We start from the raw sequence: 22,927 nt of genomic DNA, 5'->3' as shown, positions 1-22,927 counted from the left end.
GGCACAGAGGACGCTGGTGCTGGCCCAGCTGTGTCTGAGTAAGGTGGTCTGTGACCTCGGGCTCAAGGACCAACTCAGTGCCTGCCCAGTCATGACCCCTGCTGCCCACTGGCTCCAAGGCCTTCTCCCCTTCCAACCTCTGATCTTACCACTCCCCTACCCTAGCTATTTGGGGCTTGCCCTTCTCATTAAGGCCTTCAGTGCCTGGGTCAGAAGCCAGAAATACACAGGTTCAAGCCCCAGATTGGCTACATACAAGCTCTGTGTCCTTAACCTCTCTAGGCATCACCTCATACTCTCGGCAGATAAATGAGATCATCTCCGAGAAATCCTTGGCACAGTGCCTGACACACAGCAGGTGTTCGGTGAACTGTAACAGCCTGGTGACGGTTACCACTGTCCCCTCTGGGCTTATCCTCTCTGTGCGCAAGTGGCGGGCAGTGAATGGGATCACCGCCAGGCTGTGCTTGGCTGACAGGCAGAGCGGGAGTTTGGCCCACCGGAAACTGGGGTCCTGCATGGGCCTGCTGGACACAAGGCCCAGCTGTGATGCTGACCGCCTGGGACTCAGGCAGCAACACGAGTGGCCAGTCCCTCCTGAGACCTGCAGAGTCCTGTCCTGTGTTAGCCTTGGACAGAAGACATCCGTCCCGCAGTCCCCCACCCTAGCTAGTCCAGGCCTTGCCTTCTGCAGACTCAGAAAGGGGGGGGAGTGGCCCGAGGGCCCAGTAAGCGCTGCTGTCGGCAGAACCGAGCTCCCCCGACCCGGCTGGCCGTCCGAGGTGGCCCAGATTGGGGTTGGGGCAGCAAGGGGGACCTAGCTCTTTCCTCCTGCCTTTTGCTGTCTCAGTCCTATTGTGCCCGGGGGCTGTGACGAGTCTAGGGGACCCTTCCCTTTTCTCCTCGGTCCTCACCAGAGGGGGACGTTCTCCTTGATGGAAAGGATGTTTAACAGGGACTGGCTTCCTCCTGAGGTGACCTCCACCGCCTCACACTATCTCCCAGAGGGACCTCAGGGGTCTCGGCAGCCCCTTCCTGGGCTGAGCGCCGTTATCCTGAGTGCATTTGCCAGCCTTGCAGGGAGTCCATCCCTCGACGCCAGAGACTGGCCGGCATGGAGGTCCTGAAGGAGAAAGTGGAGGAGGAAGAAGAGGCCGAGCGGGAGGAGGCAGCCGAGCGGGCAGAAAGAGGTGAGAAAATGATGAAGCCAGTGGAGGCGCGGAGGGAGGAAGCCATCATGACACAGGAGATGGTCAGAGAGCTGCAGAAGAAGCTGTCGGCCATTGAGATCACTGTGCCGGAGCTGCCCGCGTGAGTACCGGTCAGGGCTTCCTCCGGCAGCCCTGCGGAGGGCCAGAGGAGGACTGAGCAAAAGGACAGCCGAGTAGCATGGTGCTTGGCATGGTGCCTGGGAGGTGGGAGCAGCACTTGGAGGGAGGAGCACAGAGTGAGGGCTGAGCTTCCAGACTGTTTGGTCCAAGTCCCCACGCGCCCCCACTAGCTGTGTGACTCTGGGTAAGGCACTCAGCCTCTCTGTGCTTCGGTTCTCTCATCAGTTTCGAAGTACAGATGCTAATCACATGCTTCCCTCCTAGTTAGTTGTGAGGACTAAGGAGGAAGGGATAGAGCCAGCAGCAGCTAAGGTGGATCAGGAGCACACCAGGCCTGGTCTCACGCACACTAACACCACCCGTCCGTGGACACAGGGCCTTTACCAAGGACACCATTGACACCTCCAAGCTGCCCCCTTCCTACCAGAGCAACACGCTCAAGGAGGAACACCTGCTGCAGGTGGCTGACAACTTCGCCTCCCAGTACAGCCACCTGTGCCCGGACCGCATGCCCCTCTTCCTGCACCCGCTGAATGAGTGCGAAGTGCCGGTAAGGCTGGCAGAAGGAGGTGGGGCAGAAGGCGAAGAGCAGAAGGAGGGGGCTGTCAAAGCACAGACTTCTCGTGGGGTCAGAGCTTATAGTCTGGGGCAGCCTGAATTCAAATGCCAGCAGGTTGGGTATAAGGAACCCCTGTCCACCTCAGGGGCAGCGGATACCCAGTGCAGTCTCCAGCTCCAGAGGCCAGTCTTGTCCAGGGAAGGGCAGGGAATGAAACAAGACTGGCCAGGGCTAATGCAGGCCTCCTTCCTTCCAGCCCTGTGACCCAGGGCATATCCCTGGCTCTCTCTGGGCCTCAGTTTCCCCATCTGTAGATGGGTGGCGCATCGGATTATTCTCTGGCCCACTTGGTAATATTCAATATTTGCATAAGCTGCCTGCATTTGAAACTCAGATTCCCACATAGATCTCTTCTGCCCTTTGATCTGGGAACTCTATTTCCTACATTTCCCCTGCAGCAATCAGGGGGGCTGCCCTGGGCTCCCTGTGAGGTGGGGCCACGTGCAGTCTGGACCTGTGAGATCTGGTGCGGGGGGCGCCTTCCTTGAATCTGTGGGGAGACCCCGGAGAGCCAGACCTGGCCTGTGGCCCCCAGCCCTCAGGGGACCTGCCAGCTCTTCGAGGTCTAGACACAGCTCCACTATTACTGTGAACCTAAGCAAGTCTGCTTGTCTCCCAGAACCTCTGTCACCCCACCGGTGGGGGAACTGCCCCCCACACAGTCCTCACAGTTGCTGGGGACTGGGGTCTGGCAGCACCTAGTGAGGGCTTGGAGACAATGGAGGGGCCCTGATTACATTTCCAACAGGGAGTGGGGGCAGCAGAATCTGGGACTGGAAGGGCGTTGGGGAATCCCTCCCTCCAGCTCTCAAGGCACCCAAGGGGAGACCCAGATAGTCACCTCAGGCCTCCAGTTCCCCGCCTCCTGGGAGCTCTGGGGTGTCCTCCCAGATGGAATGCCCTCCTGGGGCCTCGGTCTCGCCCCCTGCAGAAGTTCGTGAGCACAACCATCCGGCCCACACTGATGCCGTACCCTGAGCTCTACAACTGGGACACCTGCGCCCAGTTTGTCTCGGACTTCCTTTCCATGGTCCCCCTGCCTGACCCCCTCAAGCCGGTGAGCCACACCCTGGGCCCTCATCCCTAGGCCCGTGAGGCCCAAGATGGGGAACCAGATGGGTTGGCAGGAGGCTGGGTGGGCTAATCTCAAAGCCCTCAAGTCTGTCTGGGCTGAGCCTCTCATAGACACCCTGGGGAGGTCTCTGGGGGAGGGCCAGAGAGAGAGTCACTGGTCTGAGGTTACACAGCAAGCCTGGTCTCCCAGCTCCCTCCTCTTTGCCTCTCTTTGCCTTTAGAGTCTTCCTTTCATGACTTCAGGAGGTGGGGGGAGAGAGAGAGGAGGCCCCACTGCTGTGCCTTGGCCCCATCTGTGGATTTCTGATCAGCTCCATCCACTTCTCACTGAAAATGGAGGGAGGGCGAGAGGGATGGGTGTAGGTGGAGATTTGAGCAAGGAGAGAGAAGGAAAAGATAGGGATAGAAGGTGACGGGAACTTTCGGCAAAGAAAGACATGAAATCACCAGAGAGCATTAGACCAGAAGCTTCTGCAGTCCAGAGGGTCTTTGCTGTTAGGAAGTCCACAGGTGTCTTAAAAGTATAGGCCAATGTGGACTGCACTTTCTAGTCAGGGGTCTGTGGTTCCCAGCCCCTAAGGAGCAGGCTCCCTAACCTGCCAAAGGGGAGGGGCCCTGTGGGGTCCAGCCTGCCCAATGTCCCCAGCCCCCAGCTCCTGACAAGTGGGAGGACAGGCTGGGGCAGTGGACCCGGCAGTGCTGACCAGCCCACTCTGGCCAGCCCACCCACCTGTACTCCTCGACCACCGTGCTCAAGTACCAGAAAGGGAACTGCTTCGACTTCAGCACACTGCTCTGCTCCATGCTGCTCGGCTCTGGCTACGACGCCTACTGCGTCAATGGCTATGGCTCCAAGAGCCTGTGCCATATGGACCTGACGCGGGAGGTGTGCCCGCTCATGACCACGCAGAAGAAGGTAGGCCCCGCCCACACCACTGGCCCCGCCCACACCACTGGCCCCACCTACACCAAGGCCACGCCCACACCAAGGTCCCGCCCACACCACAGGCCCCGCCCATACCAAGGCCCCACCTACACCAAGGCCCCGCCCACACCACAGGCCCCGCCCATAGGGTTCTGCTCCCATTAGCAAGAATCCCATTGGCTGCCCCAGAGTTATTATATCAAACCACTGATTGTTTTGCTGTCCGCAGCGTCTTAAACCTGCTGTCCCTCTCCCCTTCTTAGTTTCAGCGATTGTGTGCCCCGCCAGGTCAGTTGAGGGAAAGCCACATGCCTCCTCTTAAGTCCAACACTTCCAAATTTACCTTATGCTTTTGGTAAAAATCCATGCAGCTTTTATCATACATGGAAAAACAGACACACGGACAGGCATTTTGTTCTGTCTTCCTACCCCTCTCCCCAACCAGGGGGAGTTTTTTTTAACAACAACAACAAAAGTCATCCTGCCTCCAGATGGTGGTGGGAGTGTTGTATGTCTTGATTGAGAACTCCATGACCACAGGCTACTGTGGACCAAGAAATACTCAAAAGGGAGTTTAAATTTAGGGACCTCAAGGCATCTTGACATTTGGTGAAGAGTCTGTGCAGAGACAGAAAATGTTTTTCGTGAACTGGATTCATTCCAGGACTGTGACATCAGTTACGCCCTGTGGGTATCTGCAGCTGGGGCGGGAGGCTTGTGCCCCTGTGTTCCACCTAGGTGAGCCCCAAACTACTCCCCCTGAAACCTCTCCCCCTCTCTGCTTTTGACTCCTAGGGCCTGTGTGCTCACATGCAGAACTCTCATCTCAGCCAAAATGTTAATCATTAAAGTGAGATCATTAGTTAACAGCCACAGAGAACTTTCCAGTTTACAAACCACTTCCAGGGCCACAGTCTCCGTTGCCCCTCACCATAGCTCTGTGTGGTAGGCATTAGCACCCCTATTTACAAATGAAACAGGAAAGTGAGATAGCACCAAAGTTGCAGGGCTGGTAATTGGGGGTGGGGGGGGGGCTGGGTTCTGTCCAACTTTCCATAGAGTCTTGCCATCCCTCCCTCATAACCTTAACAGACCCTCTTCTTTGGCCTAAGAGGAGAAAATCACTATTTCCTGAGCTGCTGCCCTCACCTCACATGGGCATGTTGCTCTCTTTGGGTCTCAGAACAGCCTGGAGAGAAGGTTCTTACTCTCCTCACTACATTTGGCTGAAGTGGGAGGACTGGCCAGGTTCTGGCTGGAGGGGCCCTGAGTGAGCTGTGTTCAGGGCCTGGAAGCCCGCAGGCTGCAGGAGCCACCGCCCTCTCCCGGTCTGAGGGGTGCCAGTTACGGTAGCTGATCCTTGTCATTGAGCAGATGGTGCTGGAGGAGGAAAAGGCACCCCCGAAGAAGTACACCATCAAGCCTCCCCGCGACCTGAGCAGCCGGTTCGAGCAGGAGCAGGCAATAAAGAAGTTGGAGCAGAGCAAAGCTGAAGAAGAAAGGCTGCTGAGGGAGGAGGAGGAGCGCCTCATGGTGGGTCTCCCATCCTCCCCTCAGGGCTAAGCTCTGCTATTAAGGGGTGCTAAAAGTGGGGTGCAGACCTGGGTCATGAATGGGAGGTGTACATGGACCCCCCAGGCCCAAATCCTCTCCTCCACCCCTCCACCATCTCCTCCTGCCCTACCAGCGGGGCTCGCCCACTGGAGGTCAGCAGCTCTGGGGACAGACCTCTAAGCCAGAGCGCTCTGCTGCCTGAACGGCCACTGTGTGCTGGGGGTGCTGCCCTGTCGCATTCCAGACTCTGGAACCCAGGTCATCCCTCTGTGTACCCTTGATGTCAGTTTGGAGAGGTATGGGGTTCAGAGAGCAGGGTCCTTGGGGTACCTCTGAGAAAATTTCACTAGCACGCAGTATCCCCACGAGGCAGAGACGTTTCGTTATAGCCAAAAGGACAGGTTTATTATAAAAAGGGAAGAGAAATAAGGAATGCTCGCCCGGACCCAAGCAGGCAGAAAGAGTTGCCCCTGGAAGGGGGGACAGGTTTGATGAAAGAGGCACCTGCATAGACACGGGCAGGAGACCCTTGCGTAGGCACAGGCGGGCAGGAGGGCTCCATTTTGCAAGTGTAGAAAATGCACTGAGATAGCCTTCTCTTCTGGGAGGGGCTCATTCCTTGGTGGGATCATTAACTGCTGCTAAATTAATTATTTCTAGGGTTGGCACCAAAGGGATTTTTTTCTATATTTGGTTGCACTAGGTAGATTTGAAGGGACTGGTGATTTTCTTACAATGGCCCTGTTAATCATTTCTAGCCCCACCTCCAGTTTCTGGTCGTGGGATGCCTCCTTCCCAAATTTTCTACTTGTAGCCTCCATCACCCTCTGTCCCTGCATCCTCAGGTCTCCTTGTATCCATCTGTCCTTTCAGTTCTCGTTCTAGCCCGCCAGATCTCCTTCCAGCCTCCCTTCCAGCCTCTTTTCTTCCCTCTTGTTTTTCCTTCCTCCCTTATAGTATTTACTGAGCTTCTCCTCTGTCCAGACCCTGGATATACAATAATGAACACGACACACCCTTCTCCCAGAGGGAAACACACAAGCCAGTCACCCCAGCTCCCACTACCTTTCTTTGATGACACCTTTCCCAGAACCCAGCACAGAAAGTCAGTAAATCCCCCACAGCCCAGACCTCCACAAGGCCCAGGTTATAAAGCACAGCTCTAGGGCCTCCCCTGGTGGCTCAGGCAGTTGAGCGCAGCGCTGTGAAGCTGTCCGCAGCCTCTGCAGCGCCGGTTTGATCCCGGCTGGCCGTCGAGGGTCCCACATGGCGCAGCAGACCTCTCCTGTCTCGCCCGCCACTCCTCTCAGCAGTGTATTTCATCAGTCTGCCTGTTCTGTTCCCCACTCTGTCTGGTGAATCCTCTCACCCTCCCGCGCATCTGGCCTGTACCCTGGTTCTTGTATAAATAAATAAATAAATCTTAAAAAAAAATAAATAAAGCACAGCTCTAACCCGATCTTCCAAGCTTCTGCCAAGGCTCAGAGGCAGGTGATGTGCTCAAGGTGGTGCAGCCAGCCAGGATGCAGTCTGGGTCAGCACTCTGCTCCCCACCTGAGATGTTCTAGCCCCCATGCCCCCCTTCCTACCCATCTGGCCCATGGTCACCCTCCTTTCTTATGCAGCAATTGGAGAAGGCAAACACCGACCCCCTGCATGGCCTGCGGGTGCACTGCTGGGTCCTGGTGCTGTCCGGGAAGCGTGAGGTACCTGAGAGCTTTTTCATTGATCCGCTCACAGCGCGCAGCTACAGCACCCAGGACGACCACTTCCTGGGCATTGAGAGCATCTGGAACCACAAGAACTACTGGATCAACATGCAGGACTGTTGGAACTGCTGCAAGGTGCCAGCCTGGGGCCTGGGTGGGCGTGGCAGACACAGTCAGAGGTGCACAGCAGGTAACCTAAGGAGAGAACTGGCCACTAGGCCACGGAGCCTTAAAGCAGAGCCCTCCTACTCCCCCACATTGCCCATTGGTGACCGTTCAAACAGAAGTGTTCTCTCTCCTGGTTTGTGCATCTTTGTAAAATATGGGTTGTTCATTTTTATGAATGATTTTTCAAAAACACTTTTTGTTGAAGTATGTGTCCATGCAGATGAGTACAGCTCAGTGAATTTCCAGATGTATATAGAGTATAGATATCATTCAAGTGACAAATGCATGCACACATTTGGGGGCATGTCTTAATTGGACCCAAGAGACTGTGGGCGATGTTCTGACTTGATCTGGGTGTCGGGAACCAGGGTGCTTCCAGCTTGTAGAAATTCACTAAGCTGTACAAAATGCAAAGAGGGACAGGCCCCACCTATGCTCTTTTCAGTCCCTCATAGGATTGTGGGAAGTAACACCTGGCAGGGGTGGAGACTAGTCCTCTGGCCATTCAGCGTTAGTTATTGCTGCCCTCATTTTACAGAAATAACTTCTGCTGAGCTATGCAGACAGGACAGAGCCAAGACTTCCCTCCCCCTGTCATCCCCTTGGGAATCAGTCTCTGCTAAAGGATAATGGCCCCCTGAGGTTTCACAGTCCTCTGTCAGCCCCTTTCCCAGGTTCTGCCCCTTAATGCTACCCCCCCCATTCTCCCCCTCCCCCCGCCCCAGCATGCCTTGCACCAGTGACAGGGAAGGAAATTTATGACAGGGATAACAGAAGTTACGAAATGAAGGTAGAAAGGTGACCTGGTGGGAAAGAGAGGCCAAGGGGCAGTACAACGTCACCAAGTGGGGGCATGAAGAAAGATCCTGATGCAGGTGCTTTCTTTCACTGACAAATGTACTGCTTTGTTCTTTCAAAGTGCCTTGAAAATGGTGGTGGGTGTGGGCGGGGGCGAAAATGGTGGTGGGTGTGGGCGGGGGCGTAGAAGTGGGGATGTGCACCACACGGAGTGTGGGAAACCCCAGGCTCAGGTTCCTCCCTGCGAAACTTTCACCATCCTCAGTCACTGTTATCTGCAAGCAGTTGTCTCCCAGACTCCTCCTCTATTTCCTCCTCTTCTCTCCCCCACCTCCGCTAGAGCAAAGCACCAGGAGCAGCCCTGCAGGATCAGACGGGAGAGTGAGGATGAGGATTAGGGCAGGTTCAGGAGCCCCTGGACTGTCATCCATAGTCCTTGATATCCCTCCGAACAGTGATTTTTGAGGGCATTGGGATGGAGGATACACCTGGGGTCGTAGGTTGGGTTGTGGGGTGCTCCCCAATGCTGGGAGGAAAGCTGAGGCTCAGGTGGGCTGGGGTGAAAAGGAGGTGGAGGACCCATAGGAGTGAGGAGAAATATCCAGCTGCCTCTTATGCACAATTCCACACCCCTGCCCAGTTGCATCAGGAGGCCGCCTTCCCCCTCCCAGGAAACCTCACTGGCTCTAAACAAGTCTGGGATGCAGTACTGCATCACCAAGTGAGGGCACAAAGAAAGATCTTCATGTCCCCACCTTCCTCCATAGTCAGGCCTATCCCAGGCCAGCAGGGGTTTCTTCATGGGAACTTCAGACAGTGAGGAAGTGGTTCTGCCCCCTCCCTGGGCCTCTGTTTCCCTGTTGAAATGAGGATAGACCAGGATCCTCAGAGACTGCCTGGGGTTGATGGGGCTGACATCCTCTCTACCTGGGGTGCAGCTGCCCGATCCCTCAGAGCGAGAGGGGGCCTGATGACTGTGGGTGCACTCAGCTGCTCCCCTCCTCTACCAGGACATGATCTTTGACCTGGGAGACCCTGTGAAGTGGGAATACCTGCTTTTGGGGACTGATAAGCCATACCTGGCCACTTCTGAGGAATATGAAGATGGGACAAATGAAGAAGACGATGACGTGGAGAACTTGGTGAGTCTCAGCGGCACATGGGGGTGGGGCAGCTCACGTCTCATCTTGCTTCAGTCCAGCCTGATGAAAGTCCCCACCACTTGCATGGATATTGGGGGGGAGGGACAGTCCAGATAGACCAAACACAGACACCTCAGAACACAAGAACCTGGACCATGCCCACATTTTACAGATGGGCACACGGAGGCCCAGACAGTCTGGTGACCTGACTACGACTCCCGAGTGGGGGAGAGAGGAGGGCTGGGACTTATATTCAGGTCTCCCACCCCTTTCATCACCCACTCCAGTCAGGGATTGACAGTAGGAAGCATGCCTCTTGGACTAGGACTAGGGGGTAAGACCCTCTCCACAAGCCCAGAAACCCCAGGCCCGGCCAGTCCTCACTTCCAGGCCTTTCTTGTCCATCCTTTCAGCCCTCCTCATGGGGTCACTGACCTGGGTCTTCCCCAGGTCTTCGGCTTCCTTTCTCTGGTCTCATAGTCAGGGGCCTTCCAGGCAGCCTGCCTGCGGCCCTGTGTGTGGAGGCCAGGGGCCCAGAGGCCTTGGGTGCTGGCTGTGACACTGGGGAAATGTCCCAAAGCCACAAGCTTCTGTTTCCTTGAATGGTGGAAAATGGGGGAGTGGGGCCCGTTGTCTCATAGTAATAATAGCAGGTGTGTCTGTCTGCTAGGGCTGCCGCACAGAGCCCCAGACTGGGGGGTTCAGACAACAGAAATGTATTTTCTCGCAGCCTGGAGGTTAGACGCCTGAGATCAAGGGGTCAGCTGGGTGGCTTTCTCCCAAGGGACCTCCTTCCCCCGGGTCCTCACACCGTCTTCCCTCTTCGTAAGGACACTGGCCACGTCAGACGGACACACACCAGTGGCCTCATTTTGACTTAATTACCTCTTTGAAGATCCTATCTCCAAAGTCAGATTATGAAGTCCTGAGGGTTAGAACATATGAATTGGGGGTTGAGGGGGTGGCGCCATTCTGTCTGTGACAATATGATTATACTCGTGTGGCCCTTACTATGGAGCAGTAGGTCCTTAACCTGATGAACTTGTCTGCATCGCCATAACCACCCAGTGAGGTGGGCGGTAATATTATCACCCACGATTAATATCCCATTTTACAGATAGGAAGACTTAGACACAGAATGAAGTAACTTTCCCAAAGTTACAAGGCCAGTAAGTGACAGAGCTGAGATTTGAACTGGGGGTCTGACAGTTTGGTTCCCAAATCTGGGTTTGCAGTGGCAGCTCTGTTCTCCCTCCCAAAACTGCTTGAGTTGTGGTGTGCCTGGCACAGCGGTGTAGACGTGCCTGGAAAACCGGAGCTCTTGACACCCTCGGTGTCCCTGGAGACCTGACCCTGGCCCTGGGCAGTGAATCCTGGGGCACAGGCGCCCCCTGCTGGCATTAATTAGATGACCAGGCCTCAGAAGTCAACCTCTGCAGGAGAAAAGTTGTAAATTTAGAACATCTTATCCAAACTCACTTTACAGACAGGGACACTAACTCTTGAAGAGGAAAACAAAAACAATAACAACAGCAGCCAGGCAGCATCCCAAGTGCTTTACATCAGTTAATCCTCCAACAGCATCTGGCTGAAAACAGGCTAGAGCAGTTAAGGGCCTCATCCAGGACCCCTAAGCTGGTTGGATGGATGGGGGGCTCTTAGCCAAGAGCCTGTGGTTGTGCCTGGTGCCTCTGCAGACTGGGGGAGACAGGGAACGCAGGACCAGCGTGTTGCTGTGAGCCAGGTGGGTGCAGGGGCCTTCTGGCCAAGCTGACGCCCCTCCTTCAACCCCATCTTGGGTCAGGTCAGGCCTGCTGGTGACCTCTGGCTCCCCCAGGGAGCTCACAAGCCTGGCTTGGCTGGGGGTAGAGTGGGGGTGGACACAGAGGCTCTAACCCTAACTTCTGCTCCAAGACCCAGCCCTGACCAGAACCAGCCCTCTCCCTGCAGGGCAAGGAAGATGACAACAAGAGCTTTGACATGCCTCCCTCGTGGGTGGAGCAGATTGAGATCTCCCCAGAAGGTATGAGCAGGTCTGTTTGCTCCCCGGGATCAGGTCCTGGGTCTCTGGAGCAATCTTCAGCAACAGCTAGGTCGGGGGGTGGGGGACCCCTAGGAAACAGGCTAGAGCCCCTGGCCTCTCATTTCCACCCCTCCTGCTTTTTGCTGTACCCCGTTCCTCCCTTTCTCCCCCAACCCCTCCCCCCAGCTCTGTGACCAAAGGTTTAACACCTGTGTAGCATATAGGAGGGGGGCTTTAACATTCAATGGGTGATGGAGGATGGGAGGTGATGGGGGATGGGAGGTGATGGAGGGCGGGAGGTGATGGAGGGCGGGAGGTGATGGAGGATGGGAGGTGATGGAGGACGGGAGGTGATGGAGGACAGGAGGTGATAGAGGGCGGGAGGTGATGGAGGATGGGAGGTGATGATGGAGGGCGGGAGGTGATGGAGGGCGGGAGGTGATGATGGAGGGTGGGAGGTGATGATGGAGGATGGGAGGTGATGGAGGGTGGGAGGTGATGGAGGACAGGAGGTGATGGAGGGCGGGAGGTGATGGAGGGCGGGAGGTGATGAAGGGCGGGAGGTGATGGAGGACAGGAGGTGATGGAGGATGGGAGGTGATAGAGGACATAGGTTCAAGTCCCGTAGAGCCATTTCCCTTCCTGACCCCATCCTGTTGTCGGGACCATAACCAATGATGGGGGTGAGGTCTGGGGGTGAGAGGGCGGTCATCTGAGCTAAGTTTTGAGGGATCGGAGGAAGTCAGCCCAGTGAGGCAGGAGGGAGTCTTGTTCCCAGCAGAGCTTGCACATGCACAGGCCTGGCAGCGAGAGAGCGTGGGGTGGGGGGCACACTCTGCTTGGGCTCAACCCCATTCTTGGCGGGGCCTGTGCTCCTGCCTGACCTGAGAACTCCTCCAGGGGCAGAGCCGCCCTTGGTGCCCTCTCCCTCCTGCCTCCCTGGGGTGGGGTGGGGCCTGGAGGAGCTGGGCAGACAGACGAGGGACAGTGGCCAGAGGACGGTCCGGCAGGTGGCCCTCCCCCAATCTGGGGAGGAGGACCCCAGCTCACTGTGTCCACAGCATTCGAGACCCGATGCCCAGGCGGGAAGAAGGTGATCCAGTACAAGAAGGCCAAGCTGGAGAAGTGGAGCCCCTACCTCAACAGCAACGGCCTGGTGTGCCGCCTCACCACCTTCGAGGACTTAGACTGTAAGGGGGCTGGGGAAGGCGGGGGGCAGAGACCTGGGTCCCTGACATGCTGGGTGATCTTGGGCACATGGCTGCCGCTCTCTGGCGTGAGTGTGGGCTGGAGGCAGGGGAGGCGGCCTGGCCGCCAGCATGAATCGGGTCCCACAGGTACCAACATTCTGGAGATAAAGGAATGGTACCAGAACCGGGAGGACAAGCTGGAGCTGAAGCACATAGACAAGACCACGGGCCTGAACACTGACTACTTCAAGCCGGGCCATCCCCAGGCTCTGCGAGGTGCATGGATGTCAGAGGGGGGCTTTGCTCGCTCGTCCAGAAAAGTCAGAGCTGGGCCAACTGCCCTTTCCGTGGCTGGGACCCAGGACACATGGGGGCGTGTTTACAGGGGGGTGGGAAGCTAACCAGTGCACCCACAAGGGGGATTCAGAGGTAGGGGTGAGAAGGGTGTGGACATGGCCAGGAGCCCAGGAGTCAGGAGGACAGGAGGTGATGGAGGGCGGGAGGTGATGGAGGGCGGGAGGTGATGGAGGGTGGGAGGCGATGGAGGGCGGGAGGTAATGGAGGGTGGGAGGTGAAGGAGGGTGGGAGGCGATGGAGAGCGGGAGGCGATGGAGGGCCAGAGGTGATGGAGGGCGGGAGGTGATGGAGGGCGGGAGGTGATGGAGGGCGGGAGGTGATGGAGGGCGGGAGGCGTGTCTTGGGAGAGCATCAACAACACTAACCAAGAACTCACCAAAGGAAAACATCAGGTTCATGTAAGTTTGAAAAAACATGATGAGCTTCACTTGATGGTTGAATTTAAAAAAAAAAAAAAAAAAACCTGATTTAAACCAATACGGGGCCATCTTACAATCCTCATGTGGGCAATGATGAAAAAAGTGACCTTCTGGGTGTGAGTACGTGGTGCAAACCAGCGTCACCCCCTTCCTGCTGGAGGGTAGTCAGCGGGCACAGCTTTTCTGGAAAGTAACGTTTTCACTTCCACTGCTGAGGATTTGTCTGCAGCAACTACCGGGCAAGAACAGCAGCTGCGTGGCGCAGATGTTCTGCATGGTGGGTGTAATACAAAAAGTTGAAAACGGCCTGAATCCGCAGCAGGCGGGGCTGGCCACAAGCTTCATACTCTTCCCTGAGCGTCTGTGGATGCGCCTTCTCCCAGGGCCTGGGGTGGGGTTGTCACCCCGGTGGCCAGAGCCTGGCGCTCACTGCTGTCTCCGGCCCCCGCCTCCCTCCGCAGTGCACTCGTACAAGTCCATGCAGCCGGAGATGGACCGCATCATGGAGTTTTACGAATCGGCCCGCGTGGACGGCCTGATAAAGCGGGAGGAGACGCCCCTGACGATGACAGAGCACTACCAAGGGCGACCCGACTTCCTCTCCTACCGCCATGTCAATTTCGGACCCAGGGTCAAGAAGGTGGCTCAGAACAGCGCAGAGTCGAACCCCCGGCCCATGGTGGTGAGCGCTCCCCGGGCCTGGGGGCGGGGTGCTGCCCGCTGTGGCAGGCTCAGGTCACCCCGGGTGGGGAGAACCCCAACTCTGGAGCAGTGTCTTTCCCTATCAGCCTTTCCCAAGCTCTGTGAGCCAGGTGCTTTACGGAACATGCATTCTCAAGGCTGTTCTGATGCCAAACGGTGCCCTCAGCCACTTGGCCGAGGAGGTGTTATTTCCTTACTGGTATAAAAATACACCCTGTGACTAAACATTTAGAAAATGTGGGAAAATATCAGTAGAAAAGTAATAGTATCTCAGAATGGCATCTCTTAGACATTTTGAGCATTAACAGGTGTGGTTTTGAGAGTCAGTCCCAATTTAATCCGGGTGTGTGTGTGTGTGTGTGTGTGTGTGTGTGTGTGTGTGTCTAGAACCCCTATGTCACCCCATCACACATTACATTGTGCATTTTTTTGCTGCATGCCTTTATAAATTGTTGCTATTTGGCAGCTGTGTTTGGTGGCTGATACCAAAGCTCTTTCTAGCAGGAAGGGATGTCTGGTGAGCTGCCTGAGCAGGTGCTGAGCGCCCCATCTCCAGAGGTGGGCAACAGAGTCTCAAGGAGGGAGCTAGAGGAGATCTACCCCCAAAGGGGCTGCAGTTGCCAGGCACTGAGACCCTTGGGGCCACAGGAGGCTCAAGGGATGCTCCGCTTGAACCCTCAAGTGCCCCCAGGCTGGGGTGCCCCCAGCAGCGACCCTGGCTCCTGCCCTGGGGGTATGCACAGAAGCCCTTTCCCACTTACCCTATGCATGTTGGGGCCTTGCAGAAAATCACCGAGCGGTTCTTCCGCAACCACGCCAAGCAAGCGGATGAGGATGTGGAGGAGCGTGTGTTCCTGATCCAGGAGGAGCGCATCCAGCTGCGCTACCACTGCTGCGAGGACCACATCACCTCCTCCAAGCGTGAGTTCCTGCGGCGCATGGATGTGGACAGCAAAGGCAACAAGATCATCATGACCCCTGACATGTGTATCAGTTACGAGGTGGGCCTGGGAGCTCTGGCTGGAGGCCGGGGAGCAGGGACCCGGGGTGAGGGGTGTTGAGGGGAAGGAACCGGGCCTTCTGTTCCATCCCAGCAACTCAGGAGAACTAGGATGGAAACTCCTGGTTCTCAGCCTGGAAATTCATCTCTGTCCCTTGGGAAAATCAGAGCTCCCATCGGGGTACCCTTCCCTTAGCCACTCTGAAAATCTTCCCTTTACCCCCAAATAAGACAGCCTAGCTGGCCAAAACTACTCTTCATTCCCGCCTCCCCCACGCCCCCGCCGCTCCCTTCTCTGCTGTGGACAAAGCAGACCCCACAGCCTGAGGCCAGTGCTGGGGTAGATGATCTCAGCAGCTCTGGCTGGCTTTCCTGGTTCAAATCCTCATGCTCCTGGCATGTTCCTCATCTCCACCGAGTCTCCGGTTTCTCTTCTCTTCTATGATTATTGTTTCTATAGATAAGGCAAACGAGGCCCAGAAGGGTTAAGCGACTTCCTTGAGATGACACAGCTGGAAAATGGCAGGGGGAGATTCGAACCCAGGGATTTTGGAGTCTGCCTATGACCACATCCTACAGCCTCTCTGGTCACTGCGGTGGTTGTTGCCGCAGGTGGAGCCCATGGAGCACACCAAGAAGCTCCTCTACCAGTACGAGGCCATGATGCAGTTGAAGAATGAGGAGAAGTTGTCCCGACATCAGGCCTGGGAGTCAGAGCTGGAGGTGGGGACCCCGGGGAAAGCGGGCAGGTGGGAAGCAGCACTCGCAGAGGGGGTCTTCACCCCGTCCTTCCCATTCCCAATCCAGGTGCTAGAGATCCTGAAGCTTCGAGAGGAAGAGGAGGAGGCACACACGCTGGCCATCTCCATCTACGACACCAAGCGCAATGAGAAGAGCAAGGAGTATCGGGAGGCCATGGTGAGCCTGCTCCCTGGCCCGGGCCTGGCTTTCCCAGACCACTCCTCCCCAGGGCTTCTCGGGCGCTGATGATGACTTAGGGAAGCCTTTTTTTTTTTTTAAGATTTATTTATTTATGCATACAAGCACTTGGGTACAGGCCAGAGGTGTGTGTGGGGGTGGGGGGTGGTGAGAGGATTCATCAGAGACAGAGTGGGGAACAGAACAGGCAGACTGACTGAAATACACTGCTGAGAGGAGCAGCGGGCGAGTCAGGAGAGGTCTGCTGCGCCATGTGGGTAGCTCCCTGCCCGGGAATCGAACTCATGCTGCAGTAGCTGCGGATAGCTTCATAGGTTGTGTCTTAACCCCTTGCGCCACCAGGGAGGCCCTGCCTGGAAGCCCTTAACAGGGGGTGCAGTTATTGATATCACACTGAGCATCCTGGTTTCTGAGGAGCCCATGTTTATGGCTCACCCCCAAGAGCATTCAGGATCTAGGCCAGGTCTCCCCATCCCACTTCCTCCAAGTCAAGGCCTCTCTCACCATTAAAATCGTGCACCCACCTCTGCCCAATCTCTCCTTCAGCCTTGACCTCGGCCCAACCATAGTGAACTGACTCTGGCCACAGGCCCGAGTTCTCCATGTCCCAAAGCACAGAGCAATAAGGTTACACCTCAGGATGCAAGACCCACTTAGTTTTCTAGGCCACTGCTGAATCCCCTTCCCCCAAGTTTTGGGGTTGGCGGGCAGGCCAGGGTATCAGGTAATTGGCTCTCAGACTCCCAGGGAGGGGCATCAGCCTCCACACGTCCAACTTCACTGGCCTCTTGGCCAATGCAAAACGTAAGGTCTCAGGGTGAGAGAAAAAGGAAGAGAGTTACTGGCAATTTCTGATCATACCTCATTAATAACCACCATTTATTAAGCAAGTATTTACTGAACGTTATATACGTGCTGAGACTCAGGGAATTCATTTAAGACACGAGTGTTACCAATAACGGCAGGTAACAAGAGCACACAGGCCCTCTCTGAGCAACCAGGCCTGAGGAGTGGAGGCCTGGTTTTGGGGGGTCCTTTGTTGATACAGAGCTGGCGGGGGTCTCTGCAGCTCTTGCTGGTCCAGCTGACCCCTTGTCCCCACAGGAACGTGTGATGCACGAGGAGCACTTGCGGCAGGTAGAGGCCCAGCTGGACTACCTAGCCCCATTCCTGGCACAGCTGCCCCCGACAGAGAAGCTGACACGCTGGCAGGCCATCCGGCTCAAGGACGAGTGCCTCAATGACTTCAAGCAGCGGCTGATTGACAAGGCCAACCTCATCCAAGCCCGTTTTGAGAAGGTGTGGTCAGAGCCCAGGCAGAGGAGGAACATTGGCATCTTCATGCTGGGAGTTTCCAAATGACCGGTTTGGCCTTCCTCACTCCTGTTCATTAGGTGGAAGGACAGGTGGATGCAGGAATGGGTGGAGGTGGGTGGAGAGATGAAAGGCAGGATGGATAGGTAGGTAGTGGATTGGTGGGTGGGAGGCAGATGCCTGGTTGAGTAGGTGGGTTGGGGGACTTATGATGCATTTTAACGACATTTAGTCCTTGACCCATTTCTGTGGGCCAGGTGGCCCTGTGTGCTTCCCACATATTATCTTATTTCATCTTCTCGAAGACTCTATGGGCAGATGTGTGTGTGCAGTGGTTCTCATTCTGCAGACAGGAATTGAAGTCTCTGAACATACCAGTAACTTGTCCAGCATCACGTGGCTCTCAATCTTGACCCCTACTCTGACCGTTCTGATGTGATAGATATGACTCCACAAGACCACCGTGGCTCCCATCCAAAATATTTTGCTGCCCTCATTTCTGTTCCTCTGGCTTCTGCCAGTGGGACTCCAGTCTGGGTGACAGTCAGTCCTCATCAGCTGTGCTGTCCACTCCTCCCTGTGCCTGCAGGAGACCCAGGAGCTACAGAAGAAGCAGCAGTGGTACCAGGAGAACCAGGTGACCTTGACGACTGAGGATGAAGACTTGTATCTGAGTTACTGCTCTCAGGCCATGTTCCGCATCCGCATCCTGGAGCAGCGGCTCAATCGGTGAGGGGCTGGGGAGCCAGAGGGGACCCACTAGAAAGCTGGAGCATCAGCTTTGTTACCCCCACCACCTCTCACTCCGCCCTCTAATTTCAGACATAAGGAGCTGGCCCCACTGAAGTACCTGGCTCTGGAGGAAAAGCTCTACAAAGATCCACGCCTGGTGGAGTTCCTCAAAGTCTTTGCTTGATGACCCTCCGGCTCCTCTGGCCCCTGCATGCCCCTTATGGGCCTCAGCTGAAGCTGCCAGAGAAAGAAACCTGCCCCCCCCCCCCGCCCCAGTCCCTGTGCTCCTACCCTTAGCTAATGACCATCGACTCAGGCACCAGGCCCCACTGCCACTCCACCCCCCTGTAGCCCTGTCTGTCCTGCTTCTCATGAGTTCCCTATAAATGAACACAATTTTAACTTGCTATTTGTACCTCATGTTTCACAGGCACCAGCACCAGCCTTTATCTCTTTTCCTTCTGTAGCAGCGGGAAGGCCACAGGGCAGGAGCTCTATGATTCAAACAGACAGGTAAAGCAGGAGTCCTGGAGCCCTTGGTGGCTTTTGCAGGCTTTTACTGGGGTTTACCAGGTACACGGCAGGCAGGAGGTCTGGGGTGCCAGGAGGCTGGCAGCAAGTCTTCACTCTTTCTGGGCTCTCTGGCGTTCTCTTGTAGCCTCTGCTTCTCTGCTGGTTCTCTTCCTGGTGTCTTTCACTCTGCTGTCCCCGTGACGCCGCCCTTATAGGCACAGTCTCAGCTCAGGTGAACCTACCTACGTATGCCCACACCCCACTCCAGGTGCCCGCCATCAGGAATGCATTCAGGACCGCAGGGATCCATCATCAATCCTAATGGCCGGAGGGCAGAAAAACCTGACACTTACCCTACAACTTCTTTATAGCAGGGATCACCCCACTCCCTCAACTTGACCACCTTCCTCACTTGCTTCCTGTTCACCTTTCCATTGAAATGTTGCAGTATCTCTGCAGGTGGCCCCAGAGCTACCTGTAAACATCTAGTTAGGTCTCAATGTGACAAGGGTGGCCCAGCTCACAAAGTGAGAATAGCAAAATTCAGATAGCAACAGGCAAAATCCATTTGGGATGGTGTACCAGGCCCGTTGCCTCTGAAATATCAATGTCATAAAAAAAAAAAAAAAATTAGGGGACTGAAACAGAATAAGATTTAAAAAGCCAAATATGCTGAATCTACGTGGAAAGTTGACATCTGCAGAGCCATTTTAAAAATCGAGCTAGGCAGCCATTCCTGAGACATTGTCTCACCTGTCTTTGATTTAGGTAAAGGAGCTTTTAACTTCTAATCTCCGGCAAAAAGTCCCTAATCTTCAGTCCCTGGGATCCACATGATTTCTCAAACAATTGTTTGCTCCAAGATTTCTTAAGGAAATGACAGGGAATTTTTACAGGCAGAATCAGTAACCCATTAAATGTAGCCAAGAACAGGTTAAGCTTGTTATACTAAGTCTTCTCTTTCCCTACTTATTTCATCTTTCCACAAAATCTCCTAACTTTGTCCCTCCTCCGGGTTCCTCCTAGATTCCAACCTGAATTTGTGAATTGCCATTCTTTGATAGGAATGGTCATCTAGTTAAGAAAAAACTGAAGATCTTTTTGGAATGATTCAGGAAATCTTATATGCGTCAGATGTTAGAGAATATTAGTTCTGTTAGAGGTGGTAATACAATGGTAGGGAAAGGGCCTTGTTTTTAAGAGCTACTTGCTTAGGTCGGGTGTGAAGTCTCAACTTTTGATGGAATCCGAAAAAAATAACATATCAAAGTAAATATGGCAAAATGTTAGCAAATAATGAAAATTTAAAATTCATGGGGTAGGTACCTGGGTCACACTGTATTATCAAAACTATTCAACTGTTATAGAGCAGCCCCGATACAAAACGGGGTGACTGACTGTGGGTCCTCACCCGTGTGCTTCAAGGTGTTATAGGACAGGGAGAGGGGCAGCCCAAACCCCGCAAACCTGCCTATTCTAAATGGGTTCTGCCATCCGCCGCATCAACACAAAACACATGAGACTTTAATGGGAAGGAACTTTAATAAAACTAGGAAACAATACAGGTAAGGCAAAGAGTCTAGTTTCTAAATGAAGCACCCAAAGTTACCCGTCCCCTCGTGGGTAAAACTCCATCCAAATGGGATCGGCCCAGAACAAGGCCCCAAAGCCTGCTACAAGTCTAAAGCATCTTCCAGTGGGGACCCACAGAAAAGGGTCACAAACAACCGGACAAGCCCGGAAGGAAAAGAGCAAAATCAACATTAAGATAAAAGCTGCCATTGTCACCTCCCCACGGGTCTCACCCACATCTGTGTCACCCAGTCCACGACCAAAAGACAAGCACAGTTTCTTTATGTGTCTCTAGGCTCCATGCGCCTCCTCCAGGTCTCCTGGCTCCATCCTCCTCCTTCCTTCCTCAGTCTCTTCTTCAGCTTCTCCTCTTCCTGCTCAGCTCCACCCTCCCTTGGGTGGGGCAGGCAACCTCCCCCTTTCCTGGGGACCACCCTGTTACAAAAGGACTTATCAATACTGCAGGCACACGTGAAAGGTTAATAAAAAGTTTATTTACAAGGGAAGGGCAAATGAGGAAATGCACAACTCAGGGAGAAAAAGTAGGATACAAAGTTTTAAATGCGTCCTACCCGACCCGCCGATCTGGAACCCCAAATGGTACTCTGAGAGCTGGCCTCAAGCCAGGAGGCGAGAGCGACTCCAAGGCCCACGTGTTTGGTTTTTATACCACACTTGGCTGCTTAACTCCACCCTCAGGTCCCAGCCACCTTCCCTTCGGTGATGACGGGATTTGTCTTTCCCAACGTCCTGATGGCTTTGGTCTGGAGTGAGGGTGGAGTCCACAAAGCCTGTATGGGATTAGCTCAGAACATCCTTTCCCCCTAACATAGCCACTGTTATGTCAATGAAAATAACAAATAAATAAACGAAGGGGAAATGCGAAAAAGTTAAAGGGAATGACACAGGGCGGTCCCTTGAAGAGAGCAGCCCATTCATACATCCACCAAGGTCTAGGCCCTGCAGATTCCACTCGGCATCTGGCTCCGCTCCCCTTTAGGCCTCTTTGGCTCAATCCCGCGTCCGAGCCAAAGAAGAGGAGCAAAGTCCTCAGACCACGGCGGTACCGCCCCGGGGCAAAGGGAAGAAGCAGGAATCGTGGCAAAATGCTGAATAAGACTTCGCCCTCGCTTCGCCCCACTCCAAGATGGAAGGCCAGTGGCTTCACCCGACTCCCGAGGGCCCCTTCCCATTGGCTAGCGGGGACAGGGGCTTGCCAACAATATTGGTGCTTATTGGTCAATCTAGGACGGTTGCTAACGCGATTGGTGAAGTCGCCATTAGAAGGCGTCGCTCAAAATTTTTCAAACGCAAACCAGGTTCCAGCACGGGAAGGAAAGGAACAGCTTGATGCGGAGGCGGGATCAAGGAAATGGCAGCCTGCATTGGTTCACCAGAGGCTGAGGGGCGGCTCTTGTACGCTCCGTCCTTGTGATTCGTCCATTTCGGGTAGAGGGGGCGGGTACTTCGAAAAGCGGCATAAGCGCCTCTTTCGATTGGCCAAATCTAGCGAGAGGCGGAGCGCCTGCGGCGGCTGATTGGCGGGGCAGGTGAAGAAGGCGGGGCTATGACCCGGAGGTTTTGTTGTGAGGGTCGGTTGTCAAGCAGCGTCCAATCAGAGCAGGGGATGGAGGCAAGTGGGGGTCGCGCCTGGAGCAGAGCCTCGGCCTCCGGAGCCGCCGCTGCAGGTAGAGTGGGCCGAGGGGGCGAGGAGGCTCGGCGACCGTGGGCGGGGAAGTCGGCCCAGCCCGGCGGGGCGGGGCGGGCGGCGGCTCCGGCGGTGGGGACGCCGGCTACCGCGCCCCGCAAGCTGAGAGGAGTTGGGGGGATCGGGCGAGGCCGAGGGACCAGCCCCAGCCTCGGGACTGGCGGGACCCGCTTGGGGGCTGGAAGGAAAAGCCCGGGAGGCCGGAAGCAGAGCTGGGGGTCTGCAGGAGGGTGGATGATGACGAGGGACCCAAAAAGCAGGAGAGTGAATGAATGGGGGATACCGCGAGCAGAGGGGGTGCAGAATTAGAGGGGGTGCAGAAGAGGCAGGAGCCAAGTGAGGGAACTCGGGAGACAGGACGTGCCCGGGTGGGGCTTGGGGAAGGGGTGTGCACGGGAGCACTGGAGAGGCAGCTGGGGGAACCCGGTAGACAGATAAGGAGAGCAGAGGGTTCATGGGAAAGAGGTGTGGGGTTAGGCGGCCCCATGAGGTAACCTTTTGTAGTTCAGGAGTCATTCTGACTCGAATCGGGCCCGAACCTCGTTCCCAGCACTATCCTTGGGAATCGCGGGGCCAGGAGTAATTCCCGTGCCACAGACTGGGGAGTTGGATCCTCAGGGCCCTGTTTGAGATTCTCCCCAGAGAAGACTTCAAATGCCTGGCTGTGGGCTGCCCCTCATGGGCCACTAAGCTTAGCTTCTGACTCCACCCCCTTCCCATACAAAACAGTGACAAAACAGTGACTCTATCTGAAATCTGTCTGAACTGCAGACATGTGGTCTTCCCCGCCCCATTGCGGCTGCTGCACTTCAGGTGGCCAGCATCTGGAGCAGAGACTCCTCCCAGCATCCTGGCCTCCGGGAGGACCTGTTTTTTTCTCTGGGTTCCAAGTGGCCCCTCTCCAGCTTCTCAAACCCAATTTGCAGTGCAGCTCCGGACTCTGGTGGCATTGGTGGGTGTCCGTCTTATCAAGTGGCCTCGGTGATGCAGGGAGCTGCAGCCGCAGTTCTGCAAACCCAGGGTCCCCCAGCCACCACTGAGTGTTCCTAACAAGCCATCGCCTGTTTCTGTTCCAGCCCAGTGGTGAGCTGAGATGGCTCAAGCCTGACATTCCATGACCCAGGATCCCAACGGACAT

The 22,927-nt window shown here is 55.4% G+C and overlaps 1 protein-coding gene across 2 annotated transcripts; it reads left to right on the top strand.

The window, feature by feature from the left end:
• Positions 1-1,105: 1,105 nt before the first annotated feature.
• DRC7 (dynein regulatory complex subunit 7) lies at positions 1,106-18,212 on the top strand (the record flags this gene model as incomplete). Of its 2 annotated transcripts, XM_084257661.1 has the most annotated exons (17): positions 1,106-1,311; positions 1,707-1,881; positions 2,882-3,007; positions 3,746-3,940; positions 5,324-5,482; positions 7,129-7,347; positions 9,189-9,320; positions 11,271-11,343; positions 12,405-12,533; positions 12,681-12,809; positions 13,771-13,991; positions 14,797-15,012; positions 15,624-15,734; positions 15,819-15,929; positions 17,055-17,249; positions 17,854-17,993; positions 18,087-18,212. In XM_084257661.1, 17 exons carry the CDS (start codon positions 1,115-1,117, stop codon positions 18,178-18,180), a joined length of 2,622 nt encoding a protein of 873 aa, XP_084113787.1. In that variant the 3' UTR covers positions 18,181-18,212. The 2 variants fall into 2 exon arrangements, with proteins under 2 accessions (XP_084113787.1, XP_084113786.1); XM_084257660.1 differs by lacking the exon at positions 3,746-3,940 and having other exon boundaries at positions 1,115-1,311.
• Positions 18,213-22,927: the final 4,715 nt, after the last annotated feature.

This window comes from Talpa europaea (assembly GCF_964194135.1).
Source record: "Talpa europaea genome assembly, chromosome: 16".
Taxonomy (NCBI): domain Eukaryota; kingdom Metazoa; phylum Chordata; class Mammalia; order Eulipotyphla; family Talpidae; genus Talpa; species Talpa europaea.
The sequence above is the reverse complement of the archived record's forward strand: the minus strand, read 5'-3'. Positions and strand labels throughout refer to the sequence as shown.